General features: G+C 42.8%; 1 protein-coding gene across 3 annotated transcripts in view; it reads left to right on the top strand.

The window, feature by feature from the left end:
* Positions 1-24,894, top strand: part of ANKRD66 (ankyrin repeat domain 66) — a 42,852-nt gene that overhangs the window by 6,094 nt on the left and 11,864 nt on the right. For 2 of the 3 annotated variants that reach the window (XM_033938894.1, XM_033938896.1), the window contains exons 2-3: positions 492-650; positions 13,614-13,842. In XM_033938894.1, the coding sequence (XP_033794785.1) occupies positions 492-650; positions 13,614-13,842 (388 nt within the window). Of the gene's footprint in view, positions 1-35; positions 382-491; positions 651-13,613; positions 13,843-24,894 lie in introns of those variants that run through there. The other variant, XM_033938895.1, reaches the window with a different exon arrangement.

Below are 24,894 nucleotides of genomic sequence, written 5' to 3'. Positions count from 1 at the left end.
GGAGCTAATTGCCATGACAGCAAGTGACAACAGACAAAGGAATAAGTTGGTAGCAGAGGATGCAACATTTCAGCTTGCATGTAACATGTGCGGTCCCTGTTCGGTTTATGGTTTTCTTCTCATTGATTCTACTTCCTACCATTCTCTCTTATCAAGATAGGCTGTAGATAACTTGAGTTCTGATCTCCAGGCCTGGTTTCCTTCAGCATTCCTTTCAAACAAGCAAGCAGAGAATACAAGAAAAATGCTTCTATTTAGCCTGCTGTTCCCAGACTTTTGCAATGCTGATTATTTTTTCCCTTTCTCAGTAAATTAATGAATGTTAGTTGACTCATCTTCCTTTATAATTCACTAAGTTCTGATTCTGAATACCGTCATACGGTAAGAATTTTCTACTGTGTATATTCTTTTTCGTAAACTATATTTTCTGAACATTTGCATCTTCAGTAGGCAGATGAAGAACTTTTATTTTTATATATATCTTTTGCAAGCAATTGGCAAACTCCCAGACATGACGGAGCTCCACGAAGCTGCTGCCTTGGGAGATTATGATAAACTGGAAGACCTGCTTAAGAAAGAGCTCTTTGACCCAAATGGAAAAGATTGTGACTGGAGTGATAAGACACCTTTGCATTGGTTAGCCGCGAAAGGTAAGTAGAAAGGTCCTAAGATGGTTACCACTGACACCATGTGTTGCTTAATAAGGCAAAGTAATTAATTATGCTATATTAATTATACTAGGACAGTGGTTCTCAATTTTTCTTCTGTTGTGGCAGACCACATTTATGTGTATGAAACACAACATTACAATCTGCAGTTGAACACGAGCCCAAATATCATTTTATCATGGTTTCAAATGTTGGAAGGCAAGTTTCAAGTTTATTTAAGCTTGATATACCACTTTAATTACCAAAGCAGTATGCATTGTACAAAATTTAAAATATAAGTAAAAAAGGGGAAATGACAACACAATTTACAAGATATAACTGACAATACATGCTACAAAAGGGAAATGGATGGGATACAATTCATAAAAATAAAAAGGAGGGGGAATGAGAAGAACAAAGAGGAGAAGAGAATTGTCTGATATGTGGCCTTTGAGTCTCATATGCATCTAATCCTATCTATAAATCTCGAAGACATCTTTAAAGAGAAAGGTTTTAAAGCTGGATTTGAACTTAACAGATTTTACTTTTTTATTAACTTTATAAAATAAAGCTACATTTTTTTTTTTTTTTTTTTTGTCGCATAAATAATCTGGGACTGACATGCTGCACACAGATTTTCAATATATGGTTGAATGGTAAACAAATTCACCACTAAAGTTACTGTCAACATCATAATTTTTGTGTTTTTTTTAAACTTGTTTTGGCATCTATACAGAGAAGACCTATGATATTTCCCCTTGCAGACCACCCAAAAACTTATTAAAAACCTTGGTAACAGTGACACATGATCCCTACCCTGCCAAATACTTTAAGTGTAAATAAACTGCTTAGAATCTGTATAGTAAATGTGCAAAATACAAAGATTTTAAACATACACATTGTCAAAACTGATATTTTCCTCATCTCTAAAAACTGAAAATACACTTTTTGGTGATCACTAATGTGGACAATTAATTTTTCTCATTGGGATGTTCCCAGTGTCTTTTCAGCCCTTTCCTTTTCCCTTATCCTTGTTTAGCTTCCAAGTCCCCCTTTCACCTCCTCTCCAGCTCTTCTGAATTTCACATCATCTCTCCACTGGCCTAATACCTCAGGGATCTTGAAAATCCTTGCAGATGCCCCCACCCAGCTGTCATGCCCTCTGGCTGCCTTGCCCTCATTGCCACACAATCTAATGCCTATACAAACTGTCAGTGCCCATTTCCGTCACCCACAAGCACTCTTCGGTCACAAAGTCTATACACTCACACCAAACTTCTTGAATCCACCCCTAATCCTTGAGTTTCCTCCTAATCTCAGTTCTGAAAGCCCTTATTTGAAGGAGGACAGGCACTTGCCACCCTTTGGGTTCTCCTCCTGTAGTGAGACCACTGCACCAGGTTTTATACCTTCTCTCTCATGCTCTCTTAAATACCCCTATGTGTATCTTTCTCTTTCCCTTTTCAAATTTCCTGCTGCCAGTCACCCTTTAAAAAATTACCCTCTTTACCCAAAAATCAGTATTAGCAGAAAGAGAAAAGATCTGGTGGGGATTGAGCACTACTACTACTACTTATTACTTATATAACGCTGAAAGGTGTACGCAGCGCTGCATAGTCTGACATTTATAGACAGCCCCTGCTTGGAAGAGCTTACAATCTAACTTGGACAGAGAGACATGACATAGAGGGTTGGGGATGCAGAACCAAGGTGAGAGGAATTAGGAGTTGAAAACACTCTCAAAGAGCCTTTAACTGGGCCTTGAACACTGCCAGAAGCAGAGCCCGCCATAGGGATTCGGGCAGCTTGTTCCAAGCATATGGCGCAGCAAGGCAGAAGGGATGGAGTCTGGAGTTGGCAGTTAAGAAGGGCACAGATAGGAAGGACTTACCAGCTGAGCAGGGGAAGGGAGATAAGTGAAAGTTTGAATTATAGTCTGAAACAGATGGGAAGCCAATGAAGTGACTTTAGGAGAGAGGTAATGTGAGTATAGCGGCTCTCCCGGAATATAAGTTGTGCAGTTGAATCCTGGGGTAGAATGTTCCCAGGCCATCTCTTCTTTTTCTGTGGGTCTAGCAATAGTAATTCTGGCCACAGAGGAGGGAACAAGACCTTACATCTTGGCTAGGCTGGTAACAGTGATCATGGACAAAAGGCAGGGAGCAGGATGCAGCATTTCCAGCCTGAGCAGCAGACAAGAGTGATTGTGATGGAAGCACAGGTGGATTCAGCATGCAATGATGCTGATTGCTAGTGGGGGCAAGGGGGCAGATGTAGACCTGTAACATTTCCAGCTTCAGTTGGTGACAGCAGTGATCACTGGGAATATGAGGGAGCAGTTATGGGGATGTCAAGTATCTGACTCCCTGTTTTGCACTCTCCCCAACCTACACATGGTTATTAAGGAAAGAATAATAATAACTTTATTTTTTCTATACCGCCACAATCTTACGACTTCTAGGCGGTTTACACTGAAGAGAGCTGGACAATCAGCGAATTACAGAATACAAAAAGCAAAAATATCACTGGACAGTCATCGAATTACAGAATACAAATAGTAAAAATACACATATTTCTCAAAGTTATCAATATGGTGTTATTAGTTTTAAAATGGTATTTGATTAGGAGATAAATCTGTCGAACAGTTCTGTCTTGATTTCTTTCCAAAATGCGCCGTAGGTCGACCTGGCTCCATTGATGTAATTTCCTAGCCAGGTCTGTTGTTTACTTGAAACTTAAAAGTTCTGTCCAGAAAGGACCTGTATTTCCAATCTGATGCTTGGATAGGTATGTGTCAAATTTTTGGTGACACATTTCCCAGCTCTTCAAGACATATTAGTGTCCCAACTTGGGTGACCTTAGCATAGGTTGACATAGAAAATGTTAGGGGTTGATTCACCTCCTTGAGGTTCAAAGACAGTTTAATCAAAGCCCTAAATTTAGGTCTGCTAAATTTTCAACTCTATTAGATGTCTAATGCTGAATATGAGCACTAGAGGGTCTAAATTACTTCACTTTAATGGACCCTATCCACTTTTTAAGTGTCAAATTTAGGAATCTTGTAAAAATAAACACCTAAATTTAAGTTTTAATAGGAGAGTTTTCATTTGTATCTAAGCCCCTAACTCTTTAAGTGACTCAGTAAATGCCTACCAATATTTCTCTAAAAATAGAGAAATGGAGACTTTGATAATAAAGAATATTATTTTGGTGATGTGCTTGCACAGTTCCAGCTCAACATCAACTACTATTGATAAAAGTATGTGATAAGGGGAACCAGGAAACTAATCACAACTACCATCATGAGTAAGCAATGCTTACATCAGATATCAGTTTTGAAGCTTATGGTTTCAGTAAATGGCTTGCTGATACCTTGAATGGACCAAGCTTGTACAAGTGCAAGCAATAGCTCTGATGAATTATCTCACAGAAGTTTCTTTGTACTTCTTCAGCTCCTACAGGCATAATCTCTAGAAAAAAAGTGATAAAGTGGATACATCTGGATACAAAGGATTAACTGATGTCAGTCATGTCTTCTGCTACCCTCCTGAAAGGAACCAATAACAAGATAGCACAGAGCAGTCATCACATTCACCTCAACAGACAAGTTGTGAGGGTGATCTGAACAGGAGGCCAGATGTTGAGACAAATTCTCATAGCTGGTAGATGAGAGCCCTGGTCAGCCTGAATCTACCTTTGCTTTAAGTCTGCCCTGGGTTAAGATATTCTACTATAATATCTAATGCACATTGGAGATTAGATCCACTCAAGTGTAACACAATGATCAAGGTGAAGTATGTCCCCTGGATATAAAGAGGGTAATTTTTTATATGGCAATATACACATGACAAATGACTCTTATAACATTGCAAACATATAAATATCACATTAAATTCTTTTTTTCAATGCTAAAAGTATTAAACCAATCTTTCCCCCTCGACAGTGGCGTAGCGAGGGTGAGAGATGCCCAGGGAGTTATCGACAGGTCTGCAGCAGTCGGGTTTGTCAGTAGTAAAACCCGACTCAAAATAGCCAAGCAATTGTTAGTGAATCAATCACTTGGCTATTTTGCAAGGGGTTTTACTAATTTGCATGGGAGGATTGGGATCGGATCGCTATAGGCCTTAGTGAATAGTGTAGGAGGGAAATTTGGTCGCAAAGGGCTCGCAAACCGATCGGTACACAATTGGTTTGCTTAGTGAATCTAGCCCATATTTGTGTGTGCATCTTAGGACAGTGTGCAATTTTGAAAGAGAATGCGTAAATTTGTGCACCACAGGCACAGGCAAGTTATAGAATGTGTGGTTATCTGCAGTGGCGTAGCGGGGGAGGTTGGTGCCCAAGGTGGTGGCGCCCAGTAGTGCTGCCCGATTCAGGAAAAAAAATTTTGATTCAATTTTCCTTCCCAATTGGGTGTTTTTTTTTTCAAATATCCTAGTGGGTTTATTTTATAGCTCTTTACCTTATTTGCCCTCTCCTACCCACACAGGCGCTGTGGTGTAAACAAAATAAATAAACAAAAAAGTTTGTTCTTTTTGCTTATTTTTTAAAGCTGATGTAGGGAAGCAATCAATTCATGTAAGAAGTGTGAGCAGGAATAACCAAGTACAGGGCCAATTATGTTTTTTTCCGCGGACATTTATGGTGTTAGCAATACTGTTAGAATTCACAGAAAGGGCACAGAACAGACAATTGCATTACTATGATGGGGAAAGAGGGAATACATTTAGGAACAGCATAAGTCCTATTACCAGCCAAGATGATTATTAATACCCTGGACCTCCTATTAGATGATACTCACAAGAGGCCGAAGCTTCTGATGGTGATGTCAATTTACGTCACCCCTTGCTGCTCACTCAAAGCAGTGGCAGTTGGACAGGCTGGAGCCCAGCTCTTGTACTCGCCGACCCCAGACCTCATCCTGCTCCTTCACGGGCTTCTTCATCATAACGGCGGTGACAGACAATGAGGGGGGGGGGTGGACACGGAACCCTTTCTAGACTAGCCCCCTTCTACTAAACCTCACTAGTGGTTTTTTTTCGCTGGGAGCCGTGCTGAATGCTGCGTGCAGCTCCCAATGCTCATAGGAACTCTATGAGAGTCGGGAGCAACACGCAGCATTCAGCGCGGCTCCCGGCGATACAAACCGCTAGTGCAGTTTAGTAGAAGGGGGCCTAACCTTCACTCACCCACCATTTCCCTCACCAGCCGTGAGCCACCATAGGAAGTGGGGGAACTATCCCGCCCGCATGACCGCCCACAAATCACCTACCAGCTCTCTCCCCGAAGGGGAAGGGAGAAGGTGAGAGCAACACCCACTCACATGCCTCAGATACAATCCATGCTACGTGTAACCCCACCCTGAAACAACAGCTGCCAATCCGTGGGCACCGAATCGGTGAGGCCATTTTTTAAAAAAGGGAATTGATTCAAATCGGAAATCGGGCAGCACTAGCGCCCAGCATTGCTACATCACGTGCCCCGCCTCAACCCCGCTGTTTGAGTGCTCCCACATACCTCTTGAAATGTTCACCATCACAAGCAGCATATTCCACCTGTTTGTGCTGGCCTCGTCTCCCTTCTGACATCACATCCTAGTCTCACAACCAGGAAGTGATGTCATAAGGGAGCTGACGCCCGCACGAGCAGCAAGAAGAAATCAGCTTGTGCCGGCCAACATTTAAAGAGGTACACAGAGGGGGTGGAGAGAGGCCAATGGCAGCACCCCCCCACGAAGATGAGGCCTGGGGATGTCTCCCCCCCCCTTACTACACCACTGGTTATCTGTATAGCTAATTGGTTTAATTTAGGACACAAACTGCTCTAAATTAAGACACTTAGGGCCCCTTTTACAAAGCCACAGTAGCAATTTCTGCATTACAAATGCGATGCAGCCCATTTAATTCCTATGGGGTGTGTCATATTTGCTGCACTGGGACTCGCTTGGAGGGGAATTCAACAATGGGTGCTAACTAGTGCTGCCCGATTCAGGAAAAAATATTTTGATTCGATTCGATTCAGCCTATTGAATTGTTTTTTCGTCAGAGGAGGGGCGGGACCGAGGCAGAAGGACGACAGCTCCGGAGGTCTATGGCAACCTGCAAGGATAGCTAAACTACCCGCGATCCTTTCTGCAGGCTGCTTTCTGCTGCAATCGGGTAAAGAGAGGCCAGGGGGGCAGCCGTCCACTGCAGCACTTCTCGACTGACCCTCCCCCCTTACCCTCTAAAGCAGGAGCGGCAGCGCTTGCTAGCAAGAGGCAGCGCTGCCGATCCTGCTTTAGGGGGCGAGGGGGGAGGCCGATTTTGGGGGGTTTTGAATCAATTCAAATCGATTCACCTGAAATGAATCGGTGAATCGATTTGAATCGTGAATTGGGCAGCACTAGTGCTAACTGATTTAGTGTACACTACCGATTATCACACTGTAGGTGCAATTATAAAACAGAAAAATCATTAAGACAGTACATATTCTGGATTTGTGGCCTCTTGTAATCCTGTGGTTTCTCTATGGCTGTCTTAATAGAAGAATTATACCAATGTGTGATTATATATTATTTATTAGATAATTAAAATTCTTAGAAATATGGCAAGCAGGTTACAAAAATATAGTTATAAAAAATATACTAATGAGTTCTGAGCTCCCCTGGGAGGACAGTTTAGAAAATTGAATAAATAAATAAATTACACAAAAATATGGATATATGGATATAACTTGTAACACTGAAAATATATCTAAAGTAATACTACAAAATATATATTGTTACACTAATTTCCTGAGAAGATATCCCAAGCAGCAACTATACATTAGGCTAATTATCATGAATCCCAGAATTACCAATCCGTAACCAGCAAAGGATCTGTGACTAACCAACTCCTAGAATTGTACAAGGTATCACATTCTCACCCTTCTTCAGCTGAGTCGTGTCTGATAGTGAAGAGACGATTCTTCTTCAGGGCTACAAGCCTAGTAGCGAGCCCAGGATTGTGGTAAAAGTAAGCCACTGCCATGGCTATAGGATTCTCAGTCTGATAACAACCAGTTAATACTTAGCTACAGAATTCTTCCTTAGCTTAGCATATAACAGATAAAGTACATAAGCTTTACAGACAATTTAATCCTTCTCTTCACTGAGATGTGCATGCCAGCCAAAAAATATTTTCTTTTCTTTTTCTATAAAAACCAAACCCCAAACTTCTGAGTTCAGTCTGGTGCAGATATTTTCCAGTCATGCCCAGGAGATAACATGGGCCAATCAGAACTCATACAGCAGCTGATGGCTCATCATGCAGAAGTCATATGAACAGGCTTCTAGCTGGACCCTCTTTATAAATGCTGACAAAATGTCCCACCAAAATGATAAAAAAACAAGAAAAACGTAATTGCATGCCCCTGTGAAACTCGCTCCTACACACTTTCTCAGGCTAATCTGAGCCCTCTGGATGGAGATGACCTTAGCTGTCAGCAAAACTGTATTTTACAGTAGCAGGACAGAATCCATGATGTCTTTGTTCCAATAAGATGGTTCATGGCCTAGCAAGGCCTTAAGCCTCCAAAAGGTGATGCAGGGAAACCCCTACAGTTCCACACCCCCAACATGAAGGAGAAATAACTACAAAGGAGTCTATCACCTTCAACCTAACTAGAAAACTGGAGAGGTGAAACCTGGACATATAATCAAGACAAAAGAAATGCATATTGAATAGTACAACAAGCAAATTTCAAAAGTAACACATATCAGTAATGATTTCAGAAGCAAACATTAAACTTCAGTACATCATAAAGTCATCGGCCCAATCATTTCATCAATGGACCAAGCAATAAGTAAATGACGCAAACAACGGATCAAGTTTATTAAAATATTTTATATACCGCCCAATTGGCCTTCTAGGCGGTGAACATTGTCTTAAAAACATATATGGAATAACAATACATCCTTTAAAAACATTTAAAAACAAAAACAGAAACAAAAAAGGGAAGAAGGGTAGAACTACAATTTATCAAATAAAAAGAGAGAACATATAGGGAAAAAACAAAAGGGAGGGTGTCTAAAAATAGAATAAAACTAAGTAGCCCTAAAAAGGGCATTTAGGTCTCAAAAGCACATGTAAAATAAGAATCTAAGCTAAATACATGGCAATAATCATGCCAAAGCAGAAGTTAGTTCTTTACAATCATATAGAAGTATGACTCTCTTCTTCACCACCCAGATACAACATATCGCTAAAACCTGCTTCTTCCTCTTTAATATTACCAAAATCTGACCCATCCTCTCTGAGCACATTACTAAACCACTTATCCACGCCTTCATCACCTCGCGCTTAGATTATTGCAACTCACTACTCTCAGGCCTTCCGCTTAGCCATCTCAATTCTCTCCAATCCGTCCATAATTCATCTGCACGACTCATATTCCAGGAGAGCCGCAATACTCATGTTACCCCTCTCCTAAAGTCACCTCATTGGCTTCCCATCCAAATCAGACTACAATTCAAACTCATTTTATTTACCTACAAATGCACTCAGATGCCCCTCACTATCTCTCTTCACTTATCTCCCCCTATGATCTCCACCCCCACCCCGTGACCTCTGCTCAGCTGGTAAGTCCCTCCTATCTGTGCCCTTTTCTTCAACTGCCAACTCCAGACTCCATTCTTTTTGCCTTGCTAAGCCGTATGCTTGGAAAATGCTGCCAGAATCCTATGGCGGGCTCCGTCTCTGGCAGTGTTCAACGCCCAATTAAAAGCCTACCTCTTTGAGAGTGCTTTCAACTCCTAACTCCTTTCACTGGCAGGAGGGACAGGCAGGGATACTCCCTTGTCGCAATCAGCTCAGCAGCAATGCGATTCTCTAACTGGTATCTGTGACATGGACGCTGGTTAGAGAATCTTGGTGGTTAGGTGGGTTTAGGCATCTGTCTGTGAGGACAGACGTGATTCTATATAGGATGCCCATGTGCAATTCTCAAAAGCTGCTTAGGTGGCTTCTGAGACCAAGCATTCTATACAGAATCTGGCCCTAAGTATGCAATTAGCATGTGGCCATTAATTCAGGAAATAGAAAAATCTCCTATTTTCTGACCACGGCAAAAGTGGCCTTTTGCCACGACTTTAGTAAAAAGGCATCTAAATGAGGTTTCACCAGAAACTTACAAAGAGGCATTATCACCTCCTATTTCCTGTTGGCTATTTCCTTTCCATATGCACTCAAAAATCCTTTGGGATTTTGCCATTGCCTTTTCTATCTATTTGGCGACTTCAAGATAATCACATATGTTACACCCAAGTCCCATTCCTTGTTTGTATACACTCATCCCCACTACGCCACTGAGTACTGCCATAAGAACGTAAGAATAGCCATACTGGGTCAGACCAATGGTCCATCTTGCTTCCCACTTCTTGTTGAATTATCTTAACAAGAGTACACATAGAATAAATTTATTTAACTATCCCCCTTTAAAATCCTGCCAATGGTTAGGGAGCAAGATGGAGGAAGGACTGTTATGCTGAGAGCTTCGTCGCAGAGAGCTCTACCAATATCGTTTCTTCTCCTGTTTTTCTTCAAGAAACTTACCTTCTAGCATGCCGAAGCGGAGGGGCTGAAGCGCAGTTGGAGCCTCACGGCGTTCGGGCCCAGCCGGCTTCGGTTCAATGGATGAACTTCTCCGATGAATGCAGGGAATTGCGGGGGCGTCGGCACGCCTGCAGGAGACGCACCGTGGCGAGACGGAGGCGTTCTCCATGGGCCCAGACACCACCTTGAACCCCGACGCCAGAGTGCCTCCTCCTCCTCCTCAGACCGCCAGCTCCCCGTGGGTGGAGGAATCATCGGAAGGCGGTGCATTGGGAGCAAAGAGGGGAGCATGGATGTGGATTCCCTGTTGTTTCAGGGGATTCCAGTGGAAACTGAGGATTCATCATCCCCGCAGATTACCCGTGAGCAGAGGAGTCATACCCAGGAGGGTACACTGGTTGGGGAGAGTTTTTCTTTACAAGAACCTATCTTTATATTAAAGAAGCCCCAAGAGGTAACACTTGATGCAATTTGGGACCTTGTAGCGGATCTATCTAAATCAGTTAAGCCCCAACTGTTGCAGTTGGAGCATAAGATATCTTCCCAAGAAAATGAAATTAAGAATATCAAGGTTGACTTGCAAAATTTAAAAACTTCAACAATGAATTCTTCCCAGGAAATTAAACTTTCTAAACAAATAACTGAAACACTGGTGAAAGATAATACTAATTTAAGGAGAAAATTGGAGTCTCTAGAAAACTTTTCTCGCAATAATAATCTTAGATTAATTAACTTTCCTAGGGTTGCGGAGGTAACCCCTAGAGACATGTTAAAACATTACCTAAAGGAAGTCCTGGAAATCACTGAGGAATTAATACCGCCATTCACTCAAGTGTACTATCTACCTATTAAAAGGGAAGAAAAATTAATGGAAGAAGCTCAACAGTCGCTTAATATTTCCAAGGTTTTGGAACTTTCAGACCAGGAGGTAGCAATGCCCGCAACACTTTTGCTTACAGTTGCCTTATCACCTGATAAAAATTGGCTACTGAAACTTTTCTTCAAAAATAAACAGAAAGCTTTTCTTGGGTATAAGATACAAATGTTTCCAGATCTGTCACGAGATACACAGAAACGTCGACGTGAATTTCTGTTGTTAAAGCCAGGAGTTATTGCTCTTGGGGCAACCTTTTTTCTTCGTCACCCATGTAAATGTGTGATAATTTAACAAACGCAAAAATATGTATTCTTTGATCCTAGCCAACTTACAACCTTCTTGTCAATGGCTTCTCTGAAAAAAGGAGAGGGAATTTGAGTACTCATTGATTGTTTATTACCATCTCAGCATATACAACCTTTAGTCTTCATTTTATTTTGTAATATATATTATACTCGCTGATTCTACATCTTGCTTTCCTTATTTAGAGGACTTGAGTTAAAGTTAAGCTTTATATATATTTCTTATTAAGATAGCAGATTATCTGTTTAGTATCATATTGTATTATATTTAATTTTGGCTTGACTTTACCTTTCTGTACAAGTGGATACTTGATATGTTATTGAAAAATGAAATAAATAAATAAAAATAAATAAAATAAAATAAAATCCTGCCAATACAAGAAGTTTTTTGACAGAATTTTTTTCCTACCAGGCCGCTAAACTGAATATTGGAACTGCCAATATTTATTCAGTGATGGCCCCTCAGACCTGGAACGCCCTACCACTATATATAAGAGAAGAAAAAGATCTTAACAGATTTAAAAACAACCTGAAAACTTTTCTTTTTAGAGACGCTTTTAATCTTTAAATGACATACCTAACACCCCTCCTTATGTTCTTTCCATTTTTGACTTTTTCTTATCTTTTTTAATAATGAAAAATATTAATTTTGTAATTTCCTCCCTTTTTTCTCCTATGTATCCAGGTTTGTCTGTCTGTCAGTCCGTCTAACCCATTTTAATGTTGTACATCAAATTATATGTTGATCTTATATTTTATTGTTACTCGCTTAGTACATAATAAGCGATTCATCAAATTTAAATAAAACTTGAAACTTGAATATGTGGCTGGGAAAGCTTATACTAGGGGCCTCTTTATATTTTGATTTTAGGAAAACATTAAAGATCCGTCTGTTCGACATATCTATATCCTAGAACCATAACTTTTTAATTTATTTTATTTCTTAACTGATGTACTTCAAATTTATTGTTTCTTAATTGATATATTCCAATTTAATTGATTGTTTTAATGTTTTATTGATCGTATGTATTGATTGTAATTTTTTTTATTAATTGTTTGTATTTTATCATGTTGTGAACCGCTTTGAACCTTTTTTGGTATAGCGGTATATAAAAATAAATTATTGTTATTATTATTATCTATCCCAGCACACTGTTTCCAACAGTGGCCAATCCAGATCACAACTACCTGTTAGAAACCCAAATAGTAGCAACTGTTGACTAAGAAAAAACGGTAATCAAAATTCCCCAATTTATTAAAGCATAACTAATGCAAACAAAGGGGCCCTTTTACCAAACTGCGGTAAATCATGGCCTTAGCGTGTTCTTACAATGGTCATTCTGTGGTAAAATGGCTGATTTTTCTGTTTTCCCCATTAATGGCCACACACTAATTTTATCTTTAACGCATGAGCCTCTACCACCACCCAACATGTAGGCAGTAAGGGCTCAAGCACACGGCTTTGTAGCTGCATTAACCAATTAGCACAGGACATGTCCACTCTCTGCCCCCAGATCCACCCCCAGTGCATAGATATTGCACTCACATGCAAAAATTGCCATGGGTCCCGTGACATAGCGCGGGTTGGAGGCACCTGGGGCAGTGACGCCCTTTGCCGTCTTGTCCTTCTCCCCAACTCCTTCCCTGCCTCCCCCCCCCCCGCCATTTGCACCCCCTTTCCTTCCCCCATACGTCTTTAACTTCACTGGTGCGAGCAGTATCTTTAACCTACTGCCCGTTCTGGCCTTGGCTCTCCCTCTGATGTCACTTCCTTGTCCCGTGACCAGGAAATGACTTCAGACGGAGAGCAGAGTCCAGAGCAAGCAGTAAGTTAGAGATGCTGTTCTCACCGGTGAAGAGTTAGAGGCACAGGGGAAGGGAAGGCGAGTGCGCAGAACGGAGGGGTGGGGAAGGACGGGGAGCGGAGAGAAGGAGAGGTGCTAGTATCGCCACAAGATGACATCCGAGGTAGTCCGCCCCCCCCCTTACTACTCCACTGCATGGGACGTGTGAGCATGCCTCCATAGTAAGGCACTTTTGCTGCAGTAAGCATGCATTTGTGCTTAACACAGCTTAGTTAAAGGACCCCAGAATTCTTTGTTCAGTGATCTTTATTGTTGTATGTTTCCAAAAATTAACATTTACAGAGTGTATAGAGTTAATAAAATTTAGCAATATATTTTTATATCCTCTCTCTTATTTCCCTGTGTAAAAGGGCAGAGCGAAGCATTGCAGATGCTCATTGGGAAGGGAGCTCGGCCTTGTCTGAGAACATCTGTGGGCTGGACTCCTGCTCATTTTGCTGCCCAGTCAGGGAAACTGGCAGTGCTCAAGATTCTCCATTTAGAACATGCCCCCATCGATTTGGCAGATTTCTACGGAGATACGCCAAAAAGGATTGCTGAGATTTATGGAAATAAGGAATGTGTACAGTTTTTAGAGAAGTGAGTATTTTACAGCCATGGTATAGTTCTGGAAAAACAAAAATTGTAAACTGAGGCAGAATTATCTAATGTGAGCTGCTGCTACTTAGCAACAATTTCTATATTGTCACAGGTTAGGATTACCATATTTTGGGCTGCAAAATCCCGAACACATGGCCTCTCCCTTTTCTGTCTCTGGCTCCGCCCTTTTCTGCCCCAACCTCGCCCAGTTCCACCTCCAGCCCTGCCCCACAAAGCCTCCACAATGCGCGGCAGCGGCAAATAAGGCAAATAGAATGTTGGGCATGATAAAGAAAGGAATCTCGAGTAGATCGGAGAAAGTTATAATGCCGCTTTATAGGGCAATGGTCAGACCCCACTTGGAATACTGCGTCCAACATTGGTCTCCCTACTTAAAGAAGGATATAAAACTGCTGGAGAGGGTGCAGAGACGAGCAACTAAACTAGTGAAGGGTATGGAGAAACTGGAATATGAGGATCGACTTAAAACACTGGGATTGTTCTCCCTTGAGAAAAGGAGACTGCGTGGGGATATGATCGAAACCTTCAAAATACTGAAAGGAATCGACAAAATAGAGCAGAAAAAACTATTTACATTGTCCAATTTGACACGGACAAGAGGACATGAAATGAAGCTAAGGGGGGGCAAGTTCAGGACTAATATCAGGAAGTTCTGCTTCACACAGAGAGTGGTTGACATCTGGAATACTCTCCCAGGGGAGATTATTGCGGAATCGACAGTCCTAGGCTTCAAAAGCAAACTAGATGCATATCTCCTTGAGAGAGGCATATAAAGATATGGTTGGCTATAAAATAAGCCAGGTGTATACCTAGCAGGGCCTCCGCGTGTGCGGATCGCCGGACTTGATGGACCGAAGGTCTGATCCGGAGATGGCGCTTCTTATGTTCTTATGTTCTCTCTTCTTCCCTGATTAGGTTCAGCTGCATCTGGAGGGCCTCAAGCATGCGCGCTTGTGTGTCATATGCGAGCTTTCCAAAACCCGGACAAACTACTGGGTTTTGGAAAGTCTGGGCTGGACAGTCCTCTAAAACGAGGACATGTTCGGGTTTTCCCAGACGTCTGGTAACCCTATCACAGGTACCTTCATTACCCACAGTCTCAGTATTGCATGTTTTTTTTAACCTTGAAGAAAATATGTACAGCTTCCTTTGCATACCAGATCTGAGTTTTAGCCAGAAAAGTTTAAGAGTAATTTTATCTGTAGCCTAGGTGGCTAGATTGTGGCTGAAAAATTACTTAAATCTAAAGTGTAACTAGCTGGAATTAAGCTAGTTGGCTCTATCCTCTAAACCAGTGGTTCCCAACTCTGTTCTGGAGGACCACCAGGCCAGTCGGGTTTTCAGGATAGTCCTAATGGATGTGCACGGAGCAGATTTGCATTCCTGGCACCTCCATTATATGCAGATCTGTCTTATGCATATTCATTAGGGCTATCCTGAAAACCCGATTGGCCTGGTAGTCCTCCAGGACAGGGTTGGAACCACTGCTCTAAACCACAGGTGTCAAACTCAAGGCCTACGGGCAGAATCCAGCCCGCCTGGCTGTTTTATGCAGCCCAAGGTGCAATCGATGCAACATTTTCATTGCCACCCCCGGTGTTATCTTCTGGCCGGCTCCATCCTCCTCACTGCTGCAGTGCACAAAGCCGTGGGCAGCGGCTCCTACACGCATCCTGTACCTGAACTGGAAGCCTTCTCTCAGACGTCACAATATCAAAGGGAAGGCTTCCGGATGAGGTGCAGGACTAGCAAGGAGCAGCGGCACTCGGCTTTGTTTACATTGTGCCAGGGAGGAAGAGGGAGCTGGCCAGAAGATAACACTGGGGGCGGCAATGAAAACGTGCATCGCACTGCAGGTAGCATAAAATGGCCAGACGAAAGCAGGCCAGAAGGTAAGACACCCGCCAGAGGGAGGCACCTAATTGAGGCACAGCATGGAGGGAGGGAGACAACAAAGGTAGGGAAGAATGATTTTATTTTCAATTTAGTGATTGAATTGTGTCAATTTTTAGAATTTACATCTACTTTCTATATTTTGCACTTTTCAGGAAGAAATGCATTTGTTTCTTTTTCTCTGGGTTGTACAGCATACAGAGTCTTGAATCTTAGGATTTGTTAATATATATTACTACTTTTAGTTTATGGTCCCATATTTGCATAGGGGTGATCTTTGTTCTGGTAGGAATGAATGTTGTGAGAAGCATACAGTGTGCTTTGTGTAGTTTAATTTTGTGGTTATCCATTATGTGTTGTTAATAACATTATATTGTATGTGTATATATGAAAAATGAATGGAAAAAAATAGTGTTACAATTAGTACTATTATGGGGGCGGGGTTTTGGGCGGAGATGGGCGGAATCTTAAAACGTGCCGCAAAGGTAAGGGGGAGGGAGGGAGATAGATAGATTCAGCTGGTAGGTAGGAAGGAGGCAGGCGTTCCCTCTCTTAACTGCTGGGACAAGGCGGGGACAAGGCCTTTCACTGCTTCACTCACGCAGTGAGCACTTCCCCCCCCCCCCCCCCCACCGTTTCGGCAGGTTACCCGCGGCTAGCTGCGGGTAGCAGCCGCCATGTCATTCTCTACTCTAAACCCAATCAACCATATTTCCCAGAATACCTAGAATATCAGCAGCCAAATAAAACCACCTAATTAAACTAGCAGACTACTGTATGTGTAGATCTTTTCTGGGGTTAGATGTTCAAAGGGACTGTTCTAGACCAGTGTTCTTCAACCTTTTTACACCTATGGACCGTCGGGAAAAAAAAAAAATTATTTTGTGGACTGGCAAACTACTAGGACTGAAATTTAAAAACCCCGTTCCGCCACGTCTCCGCAAGTTCGGTCCTCACAAAACATCTGATCCCATCCACACAAGCCTCAGTTATGATTTTATACTGAATGTATTTTATTAAAGTATAACAAGAAACAATATTCTGTACAATTGTCATTTTATAAATACAAATAATACAGAGCAAGGATCAACAAAACCCCTGTCTCCCCTCCCCTTCACATATATCCCCTCTACTATCAAGAAAACTGAATAAGCCAAATTATTACAGAATGCTACACAGAAATATCATGCTAACAGAATACCACAGTCACACATAGCAGGAATAGGGTTAGGGGAGTGCAACTAGGGCAACTGCCCCACTGATCAGAGAGAGCCCTAAGCCACTGCCTGGACTTTGCAGTCCCCAGTTATGTCTAACACCAGCTCTAGCAGGATATATATTTCAAATCTGATATATTCTAATCACAAAATAGAAATAAAATTATTTGTTTCTATCTTTTGTTGTCTCTGGTTTCTGCTTTCATCTTCTTTTCACTCTCTTCCTTCCAGCGTCTGCCCTCTCTGTCTCTTCAATCCAGCATCTGCCCCTTCCATCTACTGTCTGACCTCTCCCATCTCCCCTTTCCATCCAGCCTGTGCCCCTATTTCCTTTTTACACGATTCACTCCAGCTTCACTGCTCTCTTAATTTTTATCTCTCCTACACCAGATCTAGCATCTTTGTCCCTCTCAATTTCTCTGCTGATCCCCCTTTCCATCTCATTCCTGTCTCTCCCCTTCCCCTCCTCTAATCTCCCTGCAAGCTGTTTCCTTCCTTTTTTCTTCTCCCTTCCCTCCTCCCCCTGTCCAGCAGTAACTCTCTTCCCTTTCCTTTCCCTCCTCCCCCTCCCAGCAGCATCTCTCCTTCTCTCTCTCTCCAGGTCCGGTAGCAGCTGTCCCTTTTTCCCCCTTGCCCAGCAGCTTCCCAGACTCCTTTCCCTCCTCCCCTCCCAGCAGCATCTCTCCTTCTCCCTCTCCAGGTCCAGTAGCAGCTGTCCCTTTTTTTTCACCATGCCCAGCAGCTTCCCAGACTCCTTTCCCTCCTCCCCTCCCAGCAGCATCTCTCCTTCTCCCTATCCAGGTCCAGTAGCAGCTGTCCCTTTTTCCCCTTGCCCAGCAGCTTCCCAGGCTCCTTTCCTCCTCCCCTCCCAGCAGCATCTCTCCTTCTCCCTCTCCAGGTCCAGTAGCAGCTGTCCCTTTTTTTTTTCCACCATGCCCAGCAGCTTTCTCCCCTCCCAGCAACTCTCCTTACTTGCCAGTGCTGCGATTCAATAAGGCAGCCTCGGGTCCTTTGTTGGGTCGCACCGCCTCTGAGGAAAGCGGAAGTTGCATCATCAGAGGCGGCCCGACTCAGCAAAAGCTCCAAGGCTTTCTTCTTCAATTGCTGCGTTTGTAAGGAGAGCCGCTGGGAGGGGAGAAAGCACAGTGTGAGGCTCTCTATTATCTCTCCGGCCCTACACGAAGGACAGCTCCTCGATCTTGCCGGTCCTGCGGGGAACGGCAGGAAATTGAAGAAGTTGATCTCGCCGGTCCTGTGCGGACCGGCAGGAATTTTTTGTGGACTGGCATCGGTCCATGGACCGGCGGTTGAAGAACTGTGTTCTAGACCACTTAAGTCTATAGTTAGGTAGGCAAAGCATTTTGAAAATCCACTTCACAAACTTCAATAAGGGTGAAGTATGGAGTGAAAGGACTGGGTAGTGACAGGAAGGAGTGGTCCGAGTGGAGGTATACCATGTTTCCCGAAAATAAGACAGTGTCTTATATTCATTTGGGGCCCATAAAAGGCACTAGGGATTATTTTTTTTTATGTACATGATCATCTTTCCCTTCCTCTCCATCCCAATTCTTCCTCTTTCCTTTCCCCCACACGTGCAACATCGTTACTCCCCTCTCACCCATCCCCTTGTGCCTTCCCTCTGCAGCATCTTTCTATCCCTCCCATACCCCTGTGCAGTAGTACCCTTGCCCAGATTTCATCCTTCCCACCCTCCCATCCCTCGTGTAGCAGAATCCTTTGCCCAGCTTCTATCCTTCCCTCCCTCCCATCCCTCGTGCAGCAGAACCCTTTACCCAGCTTCTATCCTTCCCTCCCTCCCATCCCTCATGCAGCAGAACCCTTTGCCCAGGTTCTATCCTTCCCTCCCTCCCATCCCTCATGCAGCAGAATCCTTAAGCAACCGCTGCCACCCCTGCCGTGCAGCAAAACCCCCGCCGACCGTGACCATACATACCTTCCAGCAGAGGAGCGTCAGGCCAGCAGCACTCACAGGCTACTTCGTGACCTTCTCGCTGGGGCTTTCTGTGTGCTGCATTACTGATGATGTCATCAGTACACAGAAGGCTCCAGCGAGAATTGGTAGTGATTCTCCAACATGTGAAATCTTAGGAACTTTCTGTGTGCTAGGAAAATTGGAATGTGGAGATAAGCTTTTGTCAAATCCAGGGTGGCCAGAAACTCTCCTAGCTGGAATGCTGCAATGACAGATCATTCTGTCTCTATCCAGAAACATGGGACTCTAGGGCCGTGTTGATGTATTTGAGATCCAAGATGGGCCTCCAGTCGTCAGAGCCTTTCTTGGGCATGACAAAGTATATGGAGTATCTGCCCTTCCAAGTGTTCTTCTGGAACTGGTTCTATGGCTTGAATGTCAAGGAACTTGCTTAACGTTGACCAGGTTGACCTGCTGGAGAATCCATGAACCAGTTTGACAGAGGGTATAATATCCAAGAGCCAAAGATCTGTCGTTATATGTTCCCAGGCGTCCAAGAGCAAACCTCCAGTTTTCTGTGGGGTGGCTGGAAGTCTGGCACCATTGTGGCTTCTTGGTTGCCATTGTGGCCCTGGAGCCTGTACTCTGGATTTTCTGGCTTCTGGAATATCCGAAGAAACTTGACTTAGCTCATGTAACATCTTTTGTAATCTAGAATATATTGTAATTCTTATTCTCCACCAGTTGTAAATTGACTCAGTTGCTATGTAACATCTCCTGTGATATTGAATGTACTGTAATTCTTCACTATTACCTGTAATTAACACTTCTCCTGTAATGTAATTCTACTGGAAATGCCCAGATATCTTCTTTATTGTAATCCGTGGCTATGTTACATCTGCTGCGATATTGAATGTATTGTAACTCTTCACTGTTACTTGTAATCTACTCTTCTCCTGTAATGTAATTCTACTGGAAATGCCCAGATATCATCTTTATTGTAATCCGCCTAGAACCGCAAGGCACAGGCGGAATAGAAATCCCTAATGTAATGTAATGTAATGTAATATCTCTGTCTGGAACCTTGATAGATTCTCTATGATGAGTCTCCTGAGGTATACTAGCGAAAATGTTGTGATCCCTGAAAGGATCTCCGAATCTGGCTTCTAGTTGCTCAAGGTCTGCTGTCCGGTAAGGACTTAGGATGATGATCTTGCACACTGGCCATAAGATCATCCAGACCTTTGCCAAAAAGCATCTATTCCTTAAAAAGGAGCATGCTAAGTGTCACCTTGGGAGGTCAAATCAGCCGTCCATTTCCTAATCCACAGCATTCATTGGGTGGAGATGAAATATGCAGAGACTTTTGCCATGACTCTAATTGTATCGAAGAGTTTGTCCGCTAAGTAGTCTACCCCTGCCAGCATGAGTTGAGGTAATGGCTCAGCCACTGTCATGCCCAGGGTTTGCAGCCATGAATGGCAAGTGCATGCTATGAAGGAAGCTGCTGATGCCACCTTAACTCCTAGGGCCAGGGCCTCAAACTGCCTCCTTAGGACCTTATTTACTATGTGGTCCTGCATATCCTTCAGCACAACTTCCCCTTCACTAGGTAGGGAACTGCATTTAGTTGCCTGGGCTACCAGGGAGTCTGCTTTTGGCATAGCAAACATTAGCTGAAACTCTTGATCTATAGGATACAGCCTAGTCATTGCTTTGCCCCCCTTTGAGGGAGTCTTCAGTGACTTCCCAGGGCTCTCTAAACAGGAGTTTAATGTCTGGATGCCACGGAAAAGATGTTCACTGAGACCAGACCCTGCTCAGAAGGTAACACAGATGGCTGGGGCTGAGACAGACCAATCAAGCTCACGAAAAAAATCAGTAATAATATTCACTAGCACCGAACACATGAACAACTGCTTTATTGAGGGATCCTCTCCCTGGTTCTTGGCTTGGACCTCATCCTGATGCTCTACATAGGAGGTCGAATCTCCCTTCAGAGAGACTTTGCTTTGTGACTATAAGGGGATCAAAACTGAACTTTTGTCTCCTGAATCTCTGTCTGACTGGCAATCAGAGTAAAGGAAGAGCTCTGCTCTCATAGAAGAAGCACTCTGAAGATCCTGGAAATCTATACTGTATACACTACGAGAGGGTGGTGGATGCCTGGAATGCGCTCCCGAGAGAGGTGGTGGAGAGTAAAACTGTGACTGAGTTCAAAGAAGCGTGGGATGAACACAGAAGATTTAGAATCAGAAAATAATATTAAAGATTGAACTAGGCCAGTTACTGGGCAGACTTGTACGGTCTGCGTCTGTGTATGGCCGTTTGGAGGAGGATGGGCAGGGGAGGGCTTCAATGGCTGGGAGGGTGTAGATGGGCTGGAGTAAGTCTTAACAGAGATTTCGGCAGTTGGAACCCAAGCACAGTACCGGGTAAAGCTTTGGATTCTCGCCCAGAAATAGCTAAGAAGAAAAAAAAAATAAAAAATTTAAATTGAATCAGGTTGGGCAGACTGGATGGACCATTCGGGTCTTTATCTGCCGTCATCTACTATGTTACTATGTTACATCAACCGGCTCACCTTTATCTGCATTAGAGAATGACACGGGACAAAAGTTTCCCCATCCACACGGGAACTTATTTTCCTGTCCCATCCTGGCAAGTTCTCTTTCTGACCCTGCCCAATTCCTGCAAGCTCTGTCCTCATCTGCATAAGCCTTAAGCACTTTAAAATCATAAGTGTTCAAGGCTTGGGAAGAGCTTACAGGAATGGGGCAGGGGCAGGGACAAGGACAGCGACAAAACTCATGAGGACAGAATGGGGAAATTGAGTTCCTGTGGGGACGGGGACAAATTTGTCCCCATGTCATTCTCTAATTTGCATGTTTATTCACACCTTCAAAGAAGTCAAGCAAATTGGTAAAGCTGAACCCATGCTGACTCTCTTTAAATCATGTTTGTCTGCATATTCCACAATTTTATTTTTTTATAATTGTTTCCACTATTTTGCCCGGTAATAAGGTCAGGCTTACTGGTCTGTAATTTCCTGGATCTCCCCTGGAACTCTTTTTAAAAATCAGTGTAACATTGGCCACCCTTCAATCTTCAGGTACTACGGATGATGAATGCGTGGCTACGTGGATGGTGTTGAGAGCGTTTTTGGCTACCTGGACCAAGGGATGATTTTCTAAGGGCTGCTGAGCAGGGATGGTGTCGAAGGGAAGAAGTATTTATGGCAGCAGGCTGGCTAATCTACTGAAGAGGGCTTTAAACTAGAAGTTAAGGGGTAGGGTGATCAAAGCCCCTGGGTGAGTATAAGCCTTCAGGTAAGTAAATCACGGAATACTTCTACAAGGATGGGAAAAGGGGGCAATGTCTGGAAAGCAGAATATACTAATGCTCGAAGTATGGGAAACAAGATTCTGGATCTAGAATCTGTGATGGAAGAAGATGAGTTGGCTATAGTGGTAATCACGGAGTCGTAGTTCATGGAGAACCATGACTGGGATGGGTCCCAAAGTGACGGGCTGGGTCAAAAACTGGTTGAGTGAAAGGTGACAGAGGGTAGTGATCAATGGAGATCGCTCTGAGGAAAGGAATTTTACCAGTGGTGTGCCTCAAGGTTCTGTTCTTGGGCCTGTTCTTTTTAACATTTTTATAAACGATATTGCTGAAGGGCTGTCGAGTAAGATTTGCCTCTTTGTGAATGATACCAAAATCTGCAATAGAGTAGACACCCAGGATGGTATGAATAACATGAAAGACCTGGCGAAGCTTGAAGAATGGTGTGAAATTTGGCAGCTAAAAATTAATGCTAAGAAATGCAAGGTCATGCATTTGGGCTGCAAAAACCCTTGGGAACAGTACAGTTTATGGGGTGAAGATTTATGTGCACGACAGAAGATTGGGACTTGGGCGTGATTGTATATGATGATCTTAAGGTTGCCGAACAGGTTGAAAAGGTGACTGTGAAAGAGAGAAGAATGATAGGGTGCATAGGGAGAGGTATGGCCAGTAGGAAAAAGGAGGTATTGATGCCCCTGTATAAGACTTTGGTGAGACCTTATTTAGAATATTGTGTATAATTCTGGAGGCCCCACCTTCAAAAAGATATAAAAAAGATGGAGTTGGTCCAGAGGAAGGCTACTTAAATGGTATGATGGTCTTCATCACAAGGTATATGGGGACAGACTTAAAGATCTCAATCTGCATACTTTGGAGGAAAGACGGGAGAGGGGAGATATGATAGAAACATTTAAATACCTATGTGAACTAAATGCGCATGAGTCTCTTTCATTTGAAAGGAAGCTCGAATGAGATGGCATAAGATGAAATTAAGAGGTGATAGGCTCAGGAGTAATCTAAAGAAATTCTTTTTTACAGAAAGGGTGGTAGATGCGTGGAACAGTCTCTTGGATGAGGTGGTAGAGACAGAATTCAAGAAAGTCTAGGAATTGTACGTAGGATCTCTTAGAGAGAAGAAGAGATAATAGTTACTGTGGATGGGCAGACTGGGATGGGCCATTTGGCCTTTATCTGCCATCATGTATCTATGTTTCTAGGTTACAGATCACTAACAACAGATCAGAAATTTCATGTTTGAGTTCTTTCAATACCCTGGGATGCATACCATCCGGTTCAGGTGATTTATCACTCTTTAACTTGTCAATTTGGCTTAGTATGTCTTCTAGGTTCACCGAGATTTCTTTGAAATCCTCCGCCTCATCACCCTTGGAAACCATTTCCGGTTGAGGTAGATCTCTTACATCTTCTGACATAAAGACCGAAGCAAAGAATTCATTCAGTCTCTCTGCTATGGCATTATCCTCCCTGAGCCACCTTTGACTCCTTAGTCATCCTTTGACTCCTTAGTCCCACGGATCCCCTCACAGGTTTTCTACTTCTGTTGTACCTAAAAAAATTGTTAGTATGAATTTTTGCCTCTTTGGCAATTTGTTCTTTATATTTAGCTTTTTATATCAATGCTTTATATTTAGCTTTTTATATCAATGCTTTGCATCCAACTTGCCAGTGCTTATGTCTCTTCTTATTTTCTTCACTGGGATCCTTTTTCCATTCTTTAAAGGATGTTTTCTTGGCTATAATAGCCTCCTTCACTTCACCTTTTAACCATGCCAGCTCTTGTTTTCTCTTCTTTCTACCTTTTTTAATACTTGAAATACATCTGGTCTGGGCTTCTGCAAAAGTCACAACAGACCCATGTAGCTTCTTTTTAACTATTTTCCTCATTTTCTTGTAGTTGCTCTTGTGAAAATTAAAAACTGTACTGCTACAGCAAATTTCTTTAGCAATGTCACTCCAGTTATCTCCTCAAATTTAATCATGTTGCTATCACTGTTTCACAGCAGACCCAACACAGTTACCTCCCATACTTTGTCCTGCATTCCACTAAGGACCAGATCTAAAATAGCTCCCCCTCTTGTCGGTTCCTGGACCAGTTGCTCCAGGAAGCAGTTATTTATGACTTTTAGGAATTTTACCTCCCTAGCACTTCCTGATGTAATATTTATCCAGTTAGTGCTGGGGTAGTTGCTATCACCCATTATTATACTGTTGCCAGCTTTCCTAATCTCTGAAAACATTTCTTCATCTGTCTGCTCATTCTGTGTGAATAAATATGTAGATAAAGGTGAGCCGGTTGATTATAGTGTATCTAGATTTTCAGAAAGCTTTTGATAAAGTTCCTCACGAGAAGCTCCTGAGAAAATTAAAAAGTCATGGGATAGGTGGCAAAGTTCAGTTATGGATTAGGAATTGGTTATCAGATAGAAAACACAGGGTAGGGTTAAATGGCCATTTTTCTCAATGGAGGAGAGTAAACAGTGGAGTGCCGCAGGGGTCTATACTGGGACCGGTGCTATTTAACTTATTTATAAATGATCTGGAAATTGGATTGACAAGTGAGGTGATTAAATTTGCAGATGACACTAAACTGTTCAAAGTTGTTAAAACGCATGTAGATTG

This window comes from Geotrypetes seraphini, chromosome 3, assembly GCF_902459505.1.
Source record: "Geotrypetes seraphini chromosome 3, aGeoSer1.1, whole genome shotgun sequence".
Taxonomy (NCBI): domain Eukaryota; kingdom Metazoa; phylum Chordata; class Amphibia; order Gymnophiona; family Dermophiidae; genus Geotrypetes; species Geotrypetes seraphini.
Note: the sequence above shows the minus strand (reverse complement) of the source record. Positions and strands in the feature narration are given on the sequence as shown.